Source organism: Bos javanicus, chromosome 11 (genome assembly GCF_032452875.1).
Source record: "Bos javanicus breed banteng chromosome 11, ARS-OSU_banteng_1.0, whole genome shotgun sequence".
Lineage (NCBI taxonomy): Eukaryota > Metazoa > Chordata > Mammalia > Artiodactyla > Bovidae > Bos > Bos javanicus.
This window is the reverse complement of record NC_083878.1, coordinates 94,629,868-94,651,877: the sequence shown is the minus strand read 5'-3', so window position 1 is coordinate 94,651,877 and position 22,010 is coordinate 94,629,868. Positions and strand designations below refer to the sequence as shown.

The 22,010-nt window shown below is 36.4% G+C and overlaps 1 protein-coding gene across 7 annotated transcripts in view; it reads left to right on the top strand.

The window, feature by feature from the left end:
* The window catches only part of DENND1A (DENN domain containing 1A), a 530,572-nt gene that overhangs the window by 148,345 nt on the left and 360,217 nt on the right, over positions 1-22,010 (top strand). For all 7 annotated transcript variants that reach the window (XM_061433489.1, XM_061433487.1, XM_061433488.1 and 4 more), the window contains one exon: positions 19,803-19,852. In XM_061433489.1, coding sequence (XP_061289473.1) covers positions 19,803-19,852 — 50 coding nt within the window. The remainder of the gene's footprint in view (positions 1-19,802; positions 19,853-22,010) is intronic.

The window sequence follows — 22,010 nt, the reverse complement described above, 5'->3', positions numbered from 1 at the left end:
TCATCTATATTTTGATGAAATATAGCAAATGTCTTAGAGCTCTTTAGCTAGAGGTCTGAACATACCTACCCGTCCCTGTATTTGTAGATCGCTTTTCAGAGTTGCAGGTAATTTTTCTTTCCACTGGCACTGAAACAGAGGTTATAATAAAACCAACAATCTTTATGCATTTATAGAATCTATAAAAATTTTATGGAAATCTTTATATAGAAACTAACAGTGTTTCTTGTATAAGCTCCATAAGCAATGTAGAAACATGGTACATTGGGAAAAATAAAAAGGTACCCTTTCTTTTATGGTTTTATATGGTCTGTGTGATTTTAAAATTTCACTATAGGCAGTTAAGCAAATTGTAAAAACATACATCACCTATATACTAAAAAGGAACAAAAATATGTTGCATAACTTAGGCTAATTGTGATGGAAATTGGCATTTCTGAGTTGCATGTAATTGCTTAAATATGGAGTTTTCATCTGTTCATGGTTCTTCAGGTATGCTCTAAAAAAAAAAAAATTAAGCTCAGTTATTCACAGTATATACGTAGATTGAAAGATTCTGATTTGAAAGGCAACAGAGATAATATTTAACCAAGACTCCCTACTTATGTGTTGGCGATTGCCTCCTCCTTTTAGTGACCAGCTGTGTACGGAAACTTCCAAGTTATTTTCTTCAAAATCTTGAGCCAGAGGTTGGACATTTCTATTCAAAACTTGTTCCTACCCCGATTAATTGAAAGAATACTCTCTAATAAAGCTACAGATATAATGCACAGCTCCTACATTTTTTCTTACTGTGAAAGGAAGCCTTATTGCACCAATATTGTATAATATGACACACATGTACAATATTTACACAAAATGGAAAACAAGTGATAAAATTTGATTCTCCTATTGTTTAACTGTTGAGCAGAGAAACATAAGCAGCAGTGTACCTGGTTTGTATAAAGTGTGACATTGATTCCACAAAGATTCCACTGGTCTTTCTATAGTGATTTGTCAAAGTCATAGAATCCACCAGTTGGAACTGAGACTTTGGGTTTGTGGTTTTTTGGGCCTTGCATTCACCAAGCTCACAAAGAATGGAATTGGACCTGGGTGTTTCCCATCCTGTTGGAAACTTTTGAGCTTTCTTTCCCTCCTCTTTTTCTCCAAAATTAGGTCTTCCAGCCCACTCATACAGTTCATTCAGATTTGATCCACTTTAAATGGTAAAGTCAAGTTGGTCCTGGAAACTTTCAATGACACTATATGCCATGGAACAGAATTTGTCAATTGATTTGAATATTATCCAAGGGATTTACTTACATAAAATTTCAAGAGGCCACCCTTTAAAATGATTCCAAAATCTGGCTTTAAAAATGCTAACTTACAAGTAGCTACATTTTCTGGGTTCCCCACCCTCCATGTCTGTTTTTGGTGGCAGAAACTGTGTTGGAGACTAGATTTGATTTTGTGCATTAATTGAGTGAGAGATTAATAAGTACAGTGACTGCAGAATATGATCTGGACACCGTACCAGGTAAAGAGGAAGGAAGAAATAGAAGATTTCATCTCCCCCAAAGATAATACATGTTCAGAGTGTTTTGATAGGTTTAGAACAATGGCATGGCCAGAAATTGGGAATACTACTTTGAAAACTAGAAGCTTTGGGTAGTGATACCACCGTGTAATCATAGTTCTGCAGTTTCCTGTTCTTTGTATTGTGAAGCCATAGAAGTTAGTAAAGTTAATAAGAGTGGTACAGAGAAACTCAAGTGGAAGGTCTTGCAGCTGCCTTTAAAGAAGATCATCTTTTAGGTCTATTTTAGATGTGTGCTTTTCTAAAAGTCACTGTTGATTCATGGATTTTTTTCAAACCCTCTTACTCAAAAAGGTCAATTTCCATATTTCTTAATAGCTTGTCAGTCTGCAATTGTAGGTAGAATTGTAATTTTCTCATCCACAGATAGAAGCTCTTAATTTCTTCAGACCCTAAAACCTAGGAAGTAATTGTTGAGCATAATGGCAACAAAGCACCAGGCTGAAGCAGCTTTCTTCAAGTAGGGCAGTCTTTACTATCATCAAATGTAGCTATTTTGAGGGACACATTACAGATTCAAAAAAAAAATCTATTGATAAGATTTCAGGTGTATAAATGCATCCCAAATTAAGTGCCTGCTTCTTTATATATGTTTGAAAGTTTCCCATTCTTATTTAAATATTTTACAAGTTATAGGCTCATGGATGGGAAAAAGTAATCCTAAAAAATAATCTTTCACAGGTTGCCTCTTATTTCTCCCTGTACTGTTACAAGTCACATTTATTACCTTGATTGAAAACTTTTAGTGTTTGCTGAAGAAAAACCACTTTGCATATAATGGGTGCTATTCTTGTCATATGTGTATCTTTTATTCCCCACCCTCCCACCCCATTTCCAGAAAAGGGTGAATTTAAGAATGGGGTGGGGTTGGATTGGCTTCTTAATGAAGCTGTATTTCAAAACCTTAAACATTTAGCCAAATTCAGTTGAAAAATTGATACATTTTCTGATTTAAGACTCTTTTGAGTTGAAGATTTTGTCCCAATTTGGTCATTCCCCAGCTGTTACAGTTATATAGAAAGAACTCATTAGAAAGACAAATTCTTTTTGAGCTGTTCTTTCTGAAGTCATGCCAGGCTATGTTGTACTATGTTGTACTACCTCTTACTTGAACCTGACCCTAGGAAATGAAATTACATAATGCTTACTTATTCCTATTAGAAGTATTCTCCTGGTTTTATTCTGGCTCCCAAAAAGCTCTGGCATATTTTAGACATTTTTGAATAGTATTAGAGTCTTAATTTCTGGTGAGTTATTCAGTTCTGATAACTAAGTGAATTATGCTTGCTTTTGGGAGCTGTAGTCTGAGTCTTAACTTTAGCCTTACTTAATCAGTCCTTGTTGCTCATTTGGATGTACCTGCAAGCCTGCATCAAGCCCTGTTTATTATCCCTCTAAATTGCTCTCTAGTCTGTCCTGTTCTGCTGTTTCTCTCCTCATTCACACTCATCTTCTTTCCTGTGGAGTCTTTCTGATGACCTACAACCCAATGACCTTGTAATCACTACCTTCTATAAGATGGCCAGAAATATCTTTGTAAAACCTAAATCAAGTCACACCAATTCTCTTAACATCAAAACTCCTGATGGTTCCCTGGTGCCTTCAAGATCTACTTCAAATTTCTTAACTTGGATTTAAGGCCCATCACCTTGCCCCAACCTCCAGCCTGGTTTCCTACCACTTCCCTTTATAACCAGACATAGATAGAATGTTTCACTATTTCCCAGCATGGTTAGCTCTCTCCCACCTCTATATTTTTGTGCAAGATATTTTTATGGTTGAAATGCCTTTCTCACTTCCCTCCCATCCAACATACTTCTTTTCAACATTAAATACCCAGTTTATTGTCACTTCCTTTGTAAAACTTGCCCTGACTTAGTCTCTCTATCCTCAGCACTTGAGCACTTGGTGCATTGATTCCTTTATTGTATTGTTTGAGTGAGTGAAAGTCATTCAGTTGTGTCCGACTCTTTGCGATCCCTGGACTATAGTCCATGGAATTCTCCAGGCCAGAATACTGGAGTAGGTAGCCTTTCCCTTCTCCAGGGGATCTTCCCAATCAAGGGATCGAACCCAGGTCTCCCACATTGCAGGTGGATTCTTTACCAGCTGAGCCACAATGGAAGCCCAAGAATACTGGAGTGGGTACCCTATACTTTCTCCAGGGGATCTTCCTGACCCAGGAATCAAACCAGGGTCTCCTGCATTGCAGGTGGGTTCTTTAGAAACTGAGCTGTCAGGGAAGCCCAATAAATAATTGTATTATTTATTTACTGTGAACTCTTCAAATATAGGAATGACCATAGTCGATATTACTGGCTCTTCTTAGCAGTTAGGATAAATTAGGGGCCAGTGAATAATTGTGAATATGAAGTATATTAATACACAGACATAATTGCTAAGGAGTTCAGATTCCAGAAAGGATAGCACAAAACTTTTGGAGACAGCTCTGTCATTTACTGGAATTTACATCTTTGGGGTTTCATTTTCTCACCTGTGATCTAGAGATAATTATAGTAAAGGCATCTTGGGATTCTTGTGAGGTTTAAAGTGATTTGAGATGTGTAGAGTGCTCAGAATAATACCTGACATTTAGCAATAGCCAATTATTATAGAGTGCCTACTTTTTCTAGGGAATAGATGCAAGGTAACAGGGTAACCTGGTTTTGGTGCCTTTGTTTTGTCAGGTATTGCCTGGTGGGCTGCAGTCCAGGGGGTGGCGAAGAGTCAGACACGACTGAGCGACTTCACTTTCACTTTTCCCTTTCATGTATTGGAGAAGGAAATGGCAACCCATTCCAGTGTTCTTGCCTGGAGAATCCCAGGGACGGGGGAGCCTGGTGGGTTGCCGTCTATGGGGTCGCACAGAGTCGGACACGACTGAAGCGACTTAGCAGCAGCAGCAGGGTTATGTGTCATAACATTGCTTTGAGAATTTCAGACTGATCCTAGGAAGAATTCTGAAAAATCTTTTCTTTCTAAGTACACACTGTTCTAAAGCAAAATTTAGAGAGGTCAGAAAAGTAAGAGAGAGTACTTTGTCAAGTAAAGATGAAGAGATAAGACCTGAAACAAGTCCTGAAATTTAATGTTCATTGGAGGGACTGATATTGAAGCTGAAACTCCAATACTTTGGCCACCTGAGGCAGAGAGCTGACTTATTTGAAAAGACCCTGATGCTGGGAAAGATTGAGGGCGGGAGGAGAAGGGGATGACAGAGAATGAGATGGTTGGATGGCATCACCAACACAATGGACATGGGTTTGGGTGGGCTCCGGGAGTTGGTGATGGACAGGAAGGCCTGGCATACTGTGGTTCATGGGGTCGCAAAGATTGGGACATGACTGAGCAACTGAACTGAACTGAAAATGTACAGAAAATATGGAAACTCTTTAAATGGTAATAAAAGGATTTTAAATAATTACTTTTATTTATTTCTGCTGTGAAATCTGTATATGGAGACTTGCCGTTTTTAAAACCTCAAATTCAGGTTTTAAAACTGTCCCACTGTCCTTGTAAATTAGCCTTTTTAGTTGCAGGTAGTACTTTGTATTATTTGTGTTTACTTTCATTCAAAAAATACTTCTGTGCAGTGGAGTAAATATTCCTCTGCTGCTAAGTCACGGCAGTTGTGTCCGACTCTGTGCGACCCCATAGACGGCAGCCCAACAGGCTCCTCCATCCCTGGGATTCTCCAGGCAAGAATACTGGAGTGGGTTGCCATTTCCTTCTTCTACCATAATTTCAGACTTTGGTCAGTTTCAGATTTCAAATGTGATACAACATGAAGCCCAGGCTGTGAACTAGTTTGTGTGTACACATATGTGTGTGTATGTATATCTATATCTACCTATATAGCAGAGTTGGTAGGTAGAAATGGAAAAGATAATTAACATTGTTTTTTTAAAAAAATGAATTTACCAAAAATCATGTACTGTCATATCAACCTTGTGAAATATGTAATACTGTTTCACATTGCCTTTATCCCAGGAATATTTTTCTATAATATTTCATATGTATATTATATTTATATAATATTCTAAGTATTATTAACTATTTGACATTTATATAATATTTTAAATACCTAGTCTGCTTGTTTAGTAAATGCTGACCCACCTCTCAAAAGTCAGCTGAAATATGACCACCTCTGAGGAATCTTTGACTTCCCCTAGGTGGACTTGATAGTGCCTGCCTTCTTCTTGACCATACTTCTGTCAGAAAACTTAAAACAGTTTATTGCACATGCTTGTTTATGTATCCTTTTTCTCTCCCAGGCAGAAAGTCAGGGATACTTGCCTGCTACATGTCTCATCTGTAGGACCTGGTACTGTACATGGATGTTAATAGGCAAATATTTGATTTATAATAATAAACAACCAAATAATGTTCACACTATGATCTTTGGGCTCAGAATTTGAACAAAGTAGGAGCATTGGAGAAGGAAATGGCAACCCACTCCAGTGCTTTTGCCTGGAGAATCCCAGGGACAAGGGGGCCTGGTGGGCTGCCGTCTATGGGGTCGCACAGAGTCAGACATGACTGAAGTGACTTAGCAGCAGCAGCAGGACAAACCAAAACACACACTTATTAAATCTCACCTTGCCTAACAGAGGAATTTAAGATTCTTATATTTGAATATATTTCAAACATGTTGCCTTGTTTTAGAAGTATCAACAGTGGTTGTTAAGAACATTATTTTTATCAGAGAATTCTTCCAACTTGCCAAATGTTTATCATTCCTAGAGATCTAAAATCCTGGTAAATTGAGAAATATTTTGAATTTTAAAAATGTATCTGTTATAACAAATATATATAATGACAGCCAAGATACTTTTCATTATTCACTTACTTTTTAACAAACTTCATCCCCCATAAAAACTTTTAAGTTAGGGTATGTTTGATTCAAAGAAAAGTAAAAGGCAAGTATCCCCATGTTATATGAGATTTGACTTTGGAAATGTTACTTTGAGCAAAGGCTTTACTTTTTCAGCATCATTTTTTTTTTCCATCTGTAAAACAAAATTCTTATTTTGTAGAATTTGTAGGAGAATGAGGCATGATATGTACACAACACTTGAATAAGTCTAGTTTTTTAATAAGAAATGTTTTCTAATGTAGCATGAGGAAAATGAAGTAAAGAGAAGACTGCTGTTTCTGTGTAATTGTTGATGTCTGGTATTGCATTAAGTCCTAGAATGTAGTTAAATCCAATAATATGGATAAAGAGCCTTGAGTCAAGTGATAAAGACTGTTCTAATACCACTCCCCAGCTTCCCATTATAAGGCAGTAGTACCCTTCAGATAAGCCATTGTTTTCCCTTTCTCAAAGGTTAACGACCATAGCATCCAATCCAGGACACTTGTGAGTGCACAAGGGGGCACCATGATAACATAGCGATAATGAGCATAACTAAAAGAAGTCAGTCCTGAATATTCATTGGAAGGACTGATGTTGAAGCTGAAACTCCAATACTTTGGCCACCTGATGCGAAGAACTGACTCATTAAAAAGACCCTGATGCTGGGAAAGATTGAAGGCAGGAGGAGAAGTGGATGACAGAGGATGAGATGGTTGGATGGCATCACCAACTCGATGGACATGAGTTTGAGTAAACTCTGGGAGTTGGTGATGGACAGGGAGGCGTGGCATGCTGCGGTCCATGGGGTCGCAAAGAGTTGGACACGACTGAGTGACCGACTGAATGAGCATAACCAGGGTAAGCTGGGCGAGCTTGCACATAAAGTTACCATAACCTACGGCTTTTGACACAACAACAAAAGTCTTTTACTCCACTGCTGCAGTTTGAAAATTAGATGGGAGGAGCTTGAGCTCCCAGGAGAGATGTGGTTGGGTTTGAATCTTAGCTTTTCCATCACTGTCTGTTTCCAGGTAGGCAAATTTCTTTGCTATTCTACCAGAAAATAAATTTACCTGACTTTCAAGGCTCAGTTCATGTGTAAGCGGGTAAGTGGTAATGTCAATATCAGATTACTCGTAGGATCACTGTGTATATGTAAAGCTTCTAGCACAAGACACGACACACATCGGCGGCTTTGTCAGTCTCCTTCCACTTGTTGCTTAACCTCCTCCAGAGGGCAGATGACCATTGGTATATGGAAAACAAAATACAGGCTGAAACAGAAGAACTTAGATAAGTCAATTAGGTACTTTAAATTATACACATAATTCTTAGGTTTAAGTCATCAATGGTAAACCTTTGACAGGAATGACTACTGTTACATTTTATATAGATTTAATAGTTTTCTGTATTCTTTTCATTTTCTGTATTAAGAATAAATATTGATTCTCTGATAAACTCAGTTCTTCTTTGTCCATTTGGTCTCACTGCTTTCCTGTGAAGCTTAAACAAGAAGACATGTAGACTGTTAGGTTCTGAAGGGAGATTTAAGCTGATCCTATTCAAATCTGGTACAGTTGCTATGTTGCTCTCTTCTACCACAACCCCTCTCTCAGCTGCCAGGGTTATTATTGAGGCCCCTCTTCCATCTCAGAGGTCTGACAGGCACCCAGTTGTGTGTCTTTCCCCTCCTGTGGAAATGGAGGGTCTTGAGATTATGGATAGTCTTATGATAGGCATGATGGCAATAGGATTGGCATGGGAACTCAGGAGACTCAGGGAGCTCACTGAGAAGAGCTTCTGAATCCCCTGGGAATCTAGAAGACTTGGGAGTAGACAGAAAGGTTAGGAAGTGACATGCAAGTGGGTTGCAGAAGATTCAAACCTTCCTAGTGACTTCCAGTGCCCAAGAATCAAGTCCAGATTCCCGGACATGCCCTCTAATGCCCTGCATGATTTGGTCTCTGCCACTCTCTCCCTTACCTCCTCTGTTCCATCATGCCATGCTTATTTTATTTCTTTGAATATGGCAAGGGCTCTTACTCGTGCTGTTGTTTATTTTTGCTGTTATTTATTTTCCTCTCCCTGTCCTTCTTGCAATCTTTGTGTGGTAAACACCTCAGTTTAGTTTAGCTGCTCAGTCGTGTCTGACTCTTTGTGACCCCAAGGACTAAAGCATGCCAGGCTTCCCTGTCCATCACCAAGTCCTAGAGTTTACTCAAACTCATGTCCATTGTGTTGGTAATTCCATCCAACCATCTCATCCTCTATCGTCCCCTTCACCTCCCGCCTTCAATCTTTCCTAGCATCAGGGTCTTTTCTAGTAAGTCGGTTCTTTGCATCAGGTGGCCAAAGTATTGGAGTTTCAGCTTCAGCATCAGTCCTTCCAATGAATATTCAGGACTGATTTCCTTTAGGATTGACAGGTTTGATCTCCTTGCAGTGCAAGGGACTCTCAAGAGTCTTCTCCAGCAGCACAGTTCAAAAGCATTGATTCTTTGGTGCTCAGCTTTCTTTATAGTTCAGCTCTCACATCCATACATGACTACTGGAAAAACCATAACTTTAACTAGATGGACCTTTGTTGGTAATGTCTCTGCTTTTTCATATGCTGTCTAGCTTTTCTAAACATCTACTCATTCCTCAAGTCTCAGCTCAAAATGTTGCCTTTTGAGATGTCTTTCTTGACCCTTTCATCTAAATTCAAGCCCCTGTCATTTTGTCTTAGAAGCTGTGAAAGGACTGAAGAGAGTGTGCTGTCACAATTTTAATAGTGTATTAGCATATTCCTTTGCATAACATCTGTCTTTCCAACTAGATTGAAAACTCCATGCAGACAGGATCAGTAGCACATTGTCTGGTACTAAATTATCTTACTTAGGGAAACATACCAGTTTTCTTATCTAGAGATGACTTTGAAATATTCTTGATTTCTGGGACTCTTGTTCTTTTTCTTGTTAGTTGACACTTGGGAAGGCTTCTTCAGAGTTATTTTGAAATTCAACAACCACAGCAAATATTTGAATCAAAGTCACATGAATGGATCATCTGTACCCCAAGTACTTAAATTCTTTCTTGTTCTCATGGCGTGAAAGGGATTAGCAGACAGCAGTGTACTAGGACCTAGATGATGCACCTGAATTTTCAACATGTTGAGCTTGAAGTATCTATGGTACATGGGGAAGAAGTGTTCAAAAGAAAGCTGGAATGGGCATCTGGAGTGGAGAGGTAGTTTAGAAATGAAGATTTGAGCTTGAGTTATTTACACAGGGATGGTAAAGTAGACTATATTAATGGAGGAGGATACAGAGAGAGAAGGAAGATAAATTCCTAGGAAACCGATATAAGGGGAAAGGAGTTGGAGAGCAGAGTAGAAATTGAGAAGTGAGAGAGTCAAGAAGAGGCTCTTCTGTTTTCTACATCCAGTAGCACGTTGGGTGTACATATAACATGTGTTGAGTGAGTGGCCTAGAGAGCACCAGAAAAAGCTTTTTTCTCTTTTAATATTGCTTTCTAAAATATTTTAAACTATGGAATCACATTACTGTACTGCAGAAATTGACACTGTAAATCAACTATACTTCAGTAAAATTATTTTTAAAAGTATTATAAACAAAATAACTCTCAAATTGAAGAGCTCTTAAGAATCCAGAGAGCATGAATCCATTTTTCTGTCAAGAAGACTCCTGTACCTTAATTGTAGTGACAAACTGTTAATATAAGAAGAAATTGTTTCTCTGAAGAGTCCATGCCACGAAACAGTTGTAAATTCCTAGTGGTGGAAATATGTTTTCTTTTTAATTCTTTGTACTTCTTTGTATTTTAAATCATTTTTCCAAAAGAGAGCATGTTTGTATGCAGTAGACATTTGGCCATTTAGCAATAATCACGTGTGAATTGTTGGATCACCAGACAACTAACATGATTGGGACCATCATTTTACTTTTCAGGAATTTCTACATTTGAGTTTTGGAGTGTTGGTGAGTTTGTTTTGGTAATACTTGACCAATACTTTGGTCAAGACCAGGTTTCTTGACACACTAGATCAGAGGTTAGGGCTTTGTGACTTTTGAGCTAAGATGATTTTTACTTTTTTTGAAGAGTCGGTGAAGAGGGGAACCCAGAAAAATCTGTGACAGGGACTATAAGTGGCCCACAAAGCCTAAAATATTTACTACTAGACCCTTTAGAGAAGAAGTTTGGTGTGCCCTTCTTTAGTTGGTAGTTGTACGTGAAATAACCCAAAACTTTCTTTAGAAAACTTCAAGTGATGACTGCAGTTTCAGAATTTCTTACGTGTCTTAAGTCTTTTAAATAGTGACTTAACTGTAAAGTTATGAAAGCACGTTTTCATTGATGATATGTGAATTTGCTTAAAGATTGCCTTGTGTGACTTGACAGTATGGTCAGAAGCCTTTTGTATTGTATGCTTCATCACATAATAGTTCTGGAAAATGTTTAAACCTATTTCAGTTGTGTTTAGGTTATCCCAGGCAGCCTCAGGTAAACATCAATGTGTTGGAGCAAGATATGTAACATGAAATAAAACATATATGGGAATTGAATTATTTTCTTTATAGTTTTCTGGTGCTCTGAAGAGACATTTTCTAGTTGCAAAAGAGTAAAATCTTTTGAGTGTTAGATTTTAGAAAACTATTTGAATTGTATACTTTTTATATCAATAGTGTTTCATATCACTTGCCTTCTGTCTTTGTAATGAGCTGTCATCGATCTGTTCTGCTCTGAGTATAAATTTCCCCAGTTCTTGATTCCTCCTGATATCATTCCATCAGAATTTGCAAGTTGTGGAAAATAAAAGTTGATTGTGAAACAGTTCTGTAATTGGAGATGATGGTGTACTGAGGCCCTGTCTAATCAATTGCTAAATAATTCTCTCTCAAAAGTGGATATGATATTTACATTTTGATTTTCATATTCTACTCACAGTGTTGGTTGACAGTGTCTGACATCCCCTGCCACTGGATAAATAAAGCCTATTATTTCCTTTTCAACATTTTAAGTGATTACTCTCATACAAGAGCTAAGAAGCAGAAGGTTAGGTATATTATCAAACTATGATCCTGTCTACTTGAAGGAGCTGGGAACCTTGATTAATATGCCTTGTTAACTGATGATTTCAGTTCCATACTGGTAGTGCTAGAATAATTTGTATAAACCAAGCAGTACAGATTCCTTATTTTAGCACTAAAACTTACAAAGGCTTCTTTTAGCAGCCTTTAATTTTGTACTTATGTATGTGACATAGCCTGTGGCTGTGATAGCTACTGTGAATCTCCAGTTGTTTGGGGATGAAAGGAGGAGGCAGCTGGAAACTCGGTAGCTACATCTAGCTGTCTACCTAGAGAAGGCCTTGATTTCAAGTTTATCTAAACAAGCTCGACTAATCCCAACTATCTAGGGGGATCCACTGTCAAAACAAGCAGCGTGGCCCTGAGGCAAACACAGCTATACAGAAATGAAGGCTGGGGCTTCCAATACTCCGATGACTGCATACTGGAGGCTTTTTTCCCCCCTGAAAGAGGGTAGGAGAAGTAGAATTTGCATAATGCCTTTTCATTGGAAACTTTTGGAAAGCTGACAGACCTCCAGCTTATAGATCTGTAGCCACAATACATAGTCTATAGGAGAATCCTTGAATGACCTAACCATATTGAAAGAAAATATAAAAGCGTCCAAGTATAGCCAAGTGAGAGGAAAAGAGGCTGATGCATTGTCTAACATCTGCTGTACTTCTCGTTAGTTTTGTTCTTTGCTATTCTGTGTGGACTTTGGAGAAGCCTAAGACAGCCTAACATGAATCCTATAATCTTCCTTCTGAATATTTATGTAGCGTGCCAGCTTCTAAGCTGTCCTTTGCGTTTTCCTACTTCCCCCTCATTTTCATGCTCTCAAATGAGGCCAACATTTCAAAAGCTAAATAAATGTTTGTGAATGTTTATAAAAGATTTGCATAAATTTGTCCTTGTCTGACAAAGATCACTTTTTTCTTATGCCAGTTCTGAAAAAATTTTTTTAAGGTTTTGGTGCTTGTCTTGACAACAAAGTCCTGCATCCCAGAACAATGATTGCTGATTAAGTGGGTATGCAATTGTGACTGAATAGGCTTTCAAGATACTGGGTAAAAAGGCCTATCATCTGAAGGCTGAATTATAGAATTTAGAAAATGTTATCAGAAGTACACATTTAAATCTATTTTTTTGCTACCATATCATTAGGCTAGACAAAGAGTTCTTACAAGTTAAAAGAAAAGTATAACCACCCATGGTTTTAAAAATTCTCCTGTATAAATTTTAATAATTAGAATGTTTAACTCAGAATATCACTTTTCTTTCCTATGGTTGAATGTATTTAAAAATAACTGTTAGGCCTTTAGGCACTTTTGGGGAACTGTAAGGCTACCAGTTGTATGTGTTAATATGGTCATCAGAATGGTGATCAGAAGAAATATACTAGGCAGTCCTTTAAGATACCTGAATGCACAATCATACCTTGGAAAAACCTAAACTACGTGAAATATGTGCTAGGGCTTAATTATAGGACACACACACACAGAGCCCAGACACTTGTGCCGCCAGTGTGTTTGCTGAATTCATTTATCTTTTAAAATTAGAATGGATTTTATGGGGTGGCAGGGGATGTTGTGGGTAGAGGTGCTAATTTAGTTCAGAGATATTCGAAGATTGGCAGGAGAGAGAGGTAACAGCCAGTTCTGTTAGTCCTTTGGTTGTATTGGTTTAGAGGTTTAAGTTGTCATTAAGGCACAAACTAGAGCCACTTCTCTGACACAGTTTTTATCACATCTGCTAGGCTTGTGTCCCCAGAGGAGACGTGGAGAGCAGTGAATTCAGCATGGGCCCATTATCGACTGCTTTTTCTCGTGTTGTAAAAGGAGTGAGACCTCAGGGAGGCTTGGAGCCTCCTCCCGTGTAATGTCCAAGTCAGATTTGAAGGGCTGGTGGCAGGAAAGCTTTGGCCTTGGGGTGTGAATTCTAAGAAACAGAGGCACAATTAAGTTTAAAAAATTCAAGGACTTTGAGCTTGATAATGAAAGATTTTTTTCCTAGACTAATGTGAATAGAAAAGTTGCCCATCTGTGCACATTTTAGTGAGCATTTAAAATATTTAAAATCCGACAGTTTTTAATATGCTTACAAAATAGTATTTCTATTAGTAGTTTTTTTTTTTTTTTTTGAGTAGTATCTTCCTGAGGGCAAGTTGCTTCAGTAAAATGATATTTGCACTTTCACTATTGGGACTTTCGTCCTTTGGTACCTTCTGATTTATGGCCCCCACCAAAGTTCCCCCCAACCTTGCCCTTGCATTTTCCCCCAACCTTTCTTTCTTTTAGATAAATTGATAACATAAATGTTCAGACAATAGGATTTGAAAGGTTTAGGGTAATTAACAAAGCAAAATATTGTAGAGTAATACTGTTAAGTGTAAGGAATTGTATTACTGATACCTCTGAATGCTAATTGTGGAGATTCTAACCAAATCATTTGTTTGTTTTGGAAGTATTTGAAACAGTGTAAAAAAGATGATTAAACATTGACCTTGTAAATATAGCTCTCTCATTTTCAAACCTTTTGCTGTAAGGTTTAAAGTTAATAAAATTAAATCTGAGAATATAGGATGTTACATAATATTGTAATTAGGGGACAACTTTGTTTTAAGTAATATTTAAAGAAAGGGAAAGATACAAAAGGATAAAGCGATTGTGTAGAATTTAAAATTTTTTTTATAAGAGTCAGTATTTTTACTTTGGACTTAAAAGGTCACGAAGATTTAGATTTAGAATTAGTTCTAGAGGTCGCTCTTCTGTTGTAAGCTTTCCACCGATGTACTTAATGTCCTTGATAATTTAGATATAAAGTGTATATGATACATGATATAGAAAATGGTGAATTTCTATATATTATTATAGTTAAATTACCATATTAACTATGCATATTAGATATTACACAAGTTAGCTTAGTGATAACATATGTATGGCTCAAAATTAACTAAAGTTTATAAAAAGTGAGCTGGGAATAAGTATTGCAGTAACCAAAGAAAAGAAGCAGACTCTGTATGTAGCATTTGAGCAGCGTTGTTAGAAATTTGACCCGGCTTTTATGTTTGGGTGTTGAAAGGCCTTTCTGTAAAATCCCTTATTCAAAGCTTTTTCTCACTGAAAAAAAAAAATACAAAAATTTGGTTGTAACTGTAGTATGGATCTTGGGTTTAATTTGACATTTCTAGTGAAGGAGAAAAATTGTATTTCCTGTTTTCATATTTAGGAAATTTCTGATCAACCTCGTTAAACTTAGTGCTAATTAAGCTTCTAAGACCTTACCATTCTGTTTTACTCTTCTTAATCATAAGCATTAAAACCTCTGTTAGCTTTTACTTGTAGTCCCTGGTTTTAACTTGAAATGGCTTAAAGTAGAAATTTTGTTAGCTTTTTTATATGTTTGGATTTTGTGTGTGTTCTGTTTTTAACTTTCAACTTGAGTTTTAAGATCATCAATCAAAGACTTTTCTTTCAAGTCAGTTGCACTGATCTCAATTGCAGGACTTAGAGGGTCAGCATTTCCCTCATGCTATTAAAAAAAAAATTAAACATAGAAACAGAGTATTTTAGAAATAGAGTATTTAGAAACAGTGAAACAGTATTTGGACTCCACTGATCTACATCTACATTTTGAAATGAACAAATAAATTAGCTTTCCACCGATGTACTTAATGTCCTTGATAATTTAGACATAAAGTGTATATGATACATGATATAGAAAATGGTGAATTTCTATATATTATTATAATTTAATTTTTAATTACTGTATTAACTATGCATATTAGATATTACACAAGTTAGCTCTCTTACTGTCTCCCTGCTTCTTCCTCCTTCACTCTTTTTTTGGACAAAGGTAAATTATTGACCACTACACCAGCAATCTACAAAGAGGCTGATTATAGCTTTACATATTTTAAAATTCAAGCCATCTCTTTGCTCTATTTAAATCTTCTCCTGCACACATTTTCTTTTTCCTTTTGAGCTGTCGAGAATGTGCCTCATTTCCCAACATTTTGTGACCCCACTGGACGTTATAATCAGCATGGTGGCATTTATTTTTTTGTCTTTCAGGTGGCATTTATGTGTGGAGTGTGTATGTCTGTGTTTGACTGTCAGTTGTTTTAATCTACTAAACACAACTAATTTTTGCTTATGGGTTTCAGTGAAGTAATGAAAACAAAGTATTTGACATCTGAACTGATGGGTGTTGCAGGATCTCATATACCCTCTCACTCCACACCCCAAATCCAGGGGGAATTGGTTTAGCCTTCTCATTATTAATAATCCTTGTTAACTAAATTAAATTTAGTCTTCAAACTTTTTTTGCCTCCAGATGGAATTCTATTATAGATAATATTATAAATGTAAAATTTTACCAGGTTTTTAAGGTAATATCTCAGTTTCAACAGAACATAATTGACTTTGTCCATATTGGAATAAGTTCCCTTGATGGACCCTCTGACTTTATGCAAATTCAAATTGGGTGAAGTGAATCCAAAGAAGACTGAAATAAATCTTGAGTTCATTTCTGATTTTCATTTGCAAGTAAATCCAGACTTAGGGTTGTTGATTTCATATTTTGATTCACATTCTGAGATTTGGTTTATCTCCTTGCGGGCAGAGCTTGTAGATGTTGCTTTTCTCCTGTACTGTGTGATCTGCTGCTTAATATACACATAACTGAAAGGTTAGTGCAACTACCCACCCTCCACGCTTTCTCCCTGCCCCCTCTGCTGTTACTTCTTCCAACATGAAGTATTGCATATTGTGTTGGGAAGAAAAGCCCTTTTGGAAATTGCCTATTTCATAAATTGTCTGGTGACACAAAGGGGTTGAATGCTGTATTCTTGTCTCATTTATTTTGAAAACTTTGCTACTGAACTCACCTTAATCAATGAGCTCAGTGTTGTCTCCAATAAGTTATGTGTTGGATATATTGATTGGGAGGGATTTTAGAAAACCCGTCTGGGGTTTATAATGTCAGCAGTGTTTTGATTATGAAAAGAGTTGGAACCTGGGGACATGGAACCAGGTGGCGAATGTCCTAAAGCCAGTGGTGACATGGTGGACTGGTTCCCTCCTGGGATCTAGTTCATGCCCTGCACTTTAACTGTGGTGACTGGCTACTATAGATGCACTTTTTGCTCATTAAAATGTTAAAAAATCAAACTGTACATAAAAAGATTTGTGAAAATATAAACTTGGGAATTGATCTGGAGAGCTGGCACAGTCTTCCCCACCCCCTGCCTTAGCAATGAGGTCATTTACATTTCATCAGCTGGACTGCATCTCGAAGACCGATTTATGTGGCAGTTGAGGTTGTACTGAGGCTAGTTGTCTGAAAGAGGTTGGGTAGGCGAGAGACAGACAGAGATAGAGAGGAGGAAACAAGAAAATTACCTTCCACAAAGAAAGTTCTCTAGCCAGAGACACTAGAGATTCTAACACAGGTTCTAGAGAGAAAAAGGGGTTGGTAACTGGCTAGTGACTGTTTTCCCAGTAAAGTTAATATTGAAAGACTGGGGGATACTGTACTATAAGCATAAGGCTCAAAATATGTTTAAATCAGGGTTTTTAAAGTCCCCTTTCTCCGAGAGTGGTACTTTTCATATCAAACTAATTGTGTTTTTCTTTGGAATGAGAGGATCAGGTAGTTAAATGTTTATAAATAGGGGAGAACATTAGTATTAAGAAAATTGGTTTGTTTCATCAGTTTTTGTTTATAGAAAACATTACTTGTTTTCCCCTTCTTCCTGTCCTCCCCAAACTGAGAAGTTAATTTTTCAGTTCTGATTGAGATAATGTGTGAATATGCCTAACACAGAGTAATGCTCATTTTTGTTTTCTTCTCTGACAGCACACCACCATGTTGTTTGACTTAAATTGGAATATCAAGCTCTTGTAATATCACAAACATGAAGAAACATATTGTAATGCACAAACATGTGCCTACATTTGCCTTTATTCCCTTCTCTCCTCCCCTCCTCCATCCCATTGCTTAATTAGACTTACCACTGCTTTCTGGAGTAAAAAGGAAAACTCTTGGGAGGTGGGTTATACTCGGCCTACGTTGGGTATTTTGATATTTGTTCTAATATTATCTGACAGACAAGTTCATGGTTGGTTATTACTCTTGACATTAGAAAGTGGTAAGTAGTTTCTATATTGTAGTAAGTAATAAGTTGGTCATATCAGATTTCTCTGACTCTGCTGTAGCCATGGGGGTCTTTTCTTTCAAAAAATCTTGAGGCCTTTTGGCAGCTCAACTCCAGCATAGAGTAGAGGAGTGTTTCTGCACCTCTAACTTTTGAAGGGTAAAGGATAAAATGTCTTTTTAGCTGATGTTGGCAATGAGTGAGCACAGGGGACTGAGTTTTAAAGAATGCTTGGTACATAAACTAGAGTCAAGCAATGCTTTGTGGTATTTGAAACTTGATGTGAAAGGAATTTGTAAGGAATTTCATTTTGCATGTAAATCCTAAGAGCCTAGTTTGTGGGGGGTTATAATATATTTTATAATTAAAACTGCAGACATTAAAATAAATATTTTGTATGATCTCTTTGCCAGTATTGGCCTGATAATAACATTATGCATTGAGAAATTGCCATTGTTTTTCTGTTTCCCTGTTACCTATTGCAATTTATTTTAACATGAATTTTAAAACAATATATACACATACACACATACATATATAGTCTTTGACTATGCCACATTATGAAATTAACTAATGTATTAGTAATGCCCCCAGGATATGCTGAAGTATTCTTACTCACCATTTTTCACTTTTCTTTTCCTTTTCTGTTTCACCACGTGCCTTAACAGTGCTGTGATATACATCCAGTCCAAAATGATATTAAAAAGTAGGATATGCTCAATTGAATTATGTAGGCAGAACATGCTCTGGCAGAGGAAGTCAATGTGCTTTCTGCTTCATTGAGTGGGTTATTAGATTGATGTGGTTTATTTCTTGAATGATAGAACTGGTTTTAAAAATAAATGAAGCGAGAAGCATCAATTCAGTTAGCATTGATAATTCATTATTATTGGTTAGAAAAGTGCTACATTTGTAAACTGATCTTTAATTTATCACTTGGATTAGGATTTGCAATGGGCAGGTTTGTTTTAATTTGAACCAGCTTCTCAATGACTGAAAAATGTGTTCTTCATTTTGTCTTGAAGTTGGGATTTTAAATTGTTAAAAAGCAAATCAAGTGCATGAAAGGAATACTTTTTCAAAATTTATAACATTGGTCTGTGAACTTATGATAAGCACCAACTGTGGTCTGTCCAAGTTTGCTTTTAAAATTAAGTCAAGTTAGAGAAAATTCTACGAAGGAAATAATAATTACTTGAGTTTGTGTGTTGCAGCGTATATATTCTCTATACGTGCAGTGTATCTATTAGGAAAAGTCATATACCACTTTATATTGTGTCTCATATAGTATTCTTAATGTTAGAAGTTTCTCTTTTATGAATAACTCTTTGAAGGGTCTGGTTTTTCTTGTACCCTTTTGCATACTTTCCCGGAATAATGTTTGGTGTTATATGCGTACATATTTGTAAAAAGAAATTTAAACTGGTAGTTTGCTTTGGGTTTTTATAAATTGCAAGCAGGTAAGTGTGTACAATTTTGATAATGATATTTAATGATAAAGACTAAAAATACTGTACCCTTAAAATTTTTATATTTTGATTACAAAATAAATTCATGCCAGAAATGGTAACTTCTTTATAATGTAAATAAATAAAGTTTTAAACTCTAAAAAAAAAATGTAGTTGATAATGTTTGGGGACAATTATCTTCAAGTTGGTTCTCTATTTTGCTTGTGATTTGGCCTATTGATGTTGAGAAGCGTTGTCTAATCCTGGCCCCCTCTGTTCCTAGGTAACAGGCAAAAATGGTGCCAGCAACAGCGGCCCTGCCAGGCCAAACCCATGTGGCTCAGTGTTATTCACTCTGATCCATATGGTCAGGCTGGAGATGGTCCCTGGAGGGGTGTTAACACTCAGCAACCCACCCGCCTCCCTCCCTTCAGAGCTTTCCTGCACGACTCCTGCTGCTTGCCCATGTGTGATTCTTGATTAATTTTTCATTTTTAATGAAGTTTGATCATGTTTATTATTTCTCATGATTGACTGCCTGGTACTCCTCCCATGTAATTGATAAAGCCCATATTTCTTCATCTGTCTCCTCTTTCTTTAGGGTAAAGTTGCTAGATTGTGTGCCGTGGTTAATGTTAGATTTATTGGTCCCATTAGATGTATAAATTATCTCTCTTTTTCTCCACAGGAAGTTCTACAGACTCTGACCAAGTTTTGTTTCCCCTTCTATGTGGACAGGTAGTATCAGATTTTCAAACTTTACTAGAAAGAAAAAGTGTCAATAAACTTGCTATGGAAAATAAAAACCATACCATTCTTAACATTCTGTCTGTTTAACCATGATTTAAAACACCTATGTTCCAAGGAGAGTTACAGTATTCTCCTTTCCTGGGGATTTTATTGACACCATCAAAAAGTTTAAAGCCTAGAGCTTTGCATTGGTTAGTTTGTATGATGTAGTTTATGTGACATTAATTTTTAAATTTTGGTTATCAGACTCAAACCATGATTAAGAATGGTTGGTATTTAATCCAGTTCTATTTAATTTTTATTGAAATATGAATATATTTTACTTAACCAAGTAATATTGCCTTATGAGTATTATATGGACTTTGTTTTAAATTTGTTAGACTTCAACTTTAAATCAACATAGGCCCAACTTGTTCAAAGGTATTCAGCTATTTAAAAGGCATGTTGCCAAATAGTGTCTTGAATTTTGTGTAGCTGGCTAAGAATAGTATCTCTGGGGAAATAAGCATTTTCAATAGATTGCTAAACTAAAAAATAAGTCATCTGAATATTTCCTTAGTATTGCATTATGATTCACTGTCTCTTGAAGCAGTACAAATATGATAACTTGAAGATAATTAAAATAGTCTGAGGGACTACTTTTGTTTTTAAATAAGCCAATAGCTAATTTATAAATAAATGGCTTTTAAAACAATTTTAGAAGTTTTTTTAACTAATAAAACTATAATTTACTAACTGTTAATAAAATGACAAAACAATTATCCTATTTTCAAGAAATGTCTATATATTTTTCTTTATAGTTTAAACATTATTTTTGCAGTCATTTATTTTTTCACTTGATTGCTGCCTATTTGTAATGTTCTCTTCATGGAAAATTGAACTATGAAACCGTGTAAATGTTATATATTAAAAATTCTACTTTTAGTGATAGAGGTTTTAGAAAATATCATTATAAATAATAAGTGCCATAATCTGTTCCAAGAAAGTTATACAGTGTGCCCATCTTCAGGAAGGTTCTGTTGTATATTTTAGTATACCCAGACAAGGCAGGCCTGAAAGAATTTAGTGATTTGGAGTGCATATGGGTAGTATTCTGCTTGGATCTTTTCTACACTTTGTATTCGCAGTGTCCTGGTTTATTTGGCATAAACCTAAGAATGGTGTGAGATGGGAATTGGTAGCCAAAGGAGTCTAAAAGAGTACTAAAAAGCAAAGGAGTACTAAAAAGCAGCTCTGGAATGTTGCCAACCACTTATAATCACTGTTTTCTCTGGTTCTAACATGTTATTTTTTAAGCCAGTCAACCACTGTAGTCTTTCCAGACTCAGGCCTTTTAAAATCCTGGTACCAGGGCTGTTTTAGTAGCAGGTTGATGCTCAAAACAGAATAGCCTTAATTTTAAGAGGGTCAGTCTCTGTAATGAGAGTCCTCTTGTCTTTTCTTTATCCTATTGCTTCTAAAAAAAGCAAGGAAATAGGGTTTTGTTTAGAGAGGTTTAATGCAAACTTCACATTTGTATGTATGAATTAGCGATGCATGAAATCTCCTCCAGTCGCTTATAAACTGTATTACAAATTATGGCAGGGACATATTTATACAGATTAATAAAGCTGAAATGTTTTAAAAATGTGGCGAGATGTTTAACAAAGAAAAATAAGAATATATTTTTATATGACTCCTTGTTAGAGTGTGATCTGTTTTGGATAGGTATTCCTTAATTGACTTTATAAACTAATATTAGAAGAAATGTGCAAGGAGATTAAATCCCTCCAAATACACACACACCCCTTCCCTCTCTCTCTCTCACACCACACACCCATCTTTACTTACCTACCTGTCTGAGTAATTACATTCTAGAATGGAAGAAAAGCAAAGTCCTTAGGTTTTAGTCCTTTAGGACTAAAAGCATAGTCCTAAAATTTGTTCTGTCACTAGTAATGTCTGATGGCTTTACTTTGTTGGAAAAACATCTTTCTTCTAAAATGCTTTTCTCCAAATTAGCCTCCTCTAATTGTGTTCCTCATATATATATATTTTTTTTCACAAAAACATTTGGAACTGAAATGTCTCTTTATGGATATATTTTAATCTTTACTGTGTGCAATGGTTCTTTCTTAGATTGTATTGTTTTACCCACCCTGTAGGC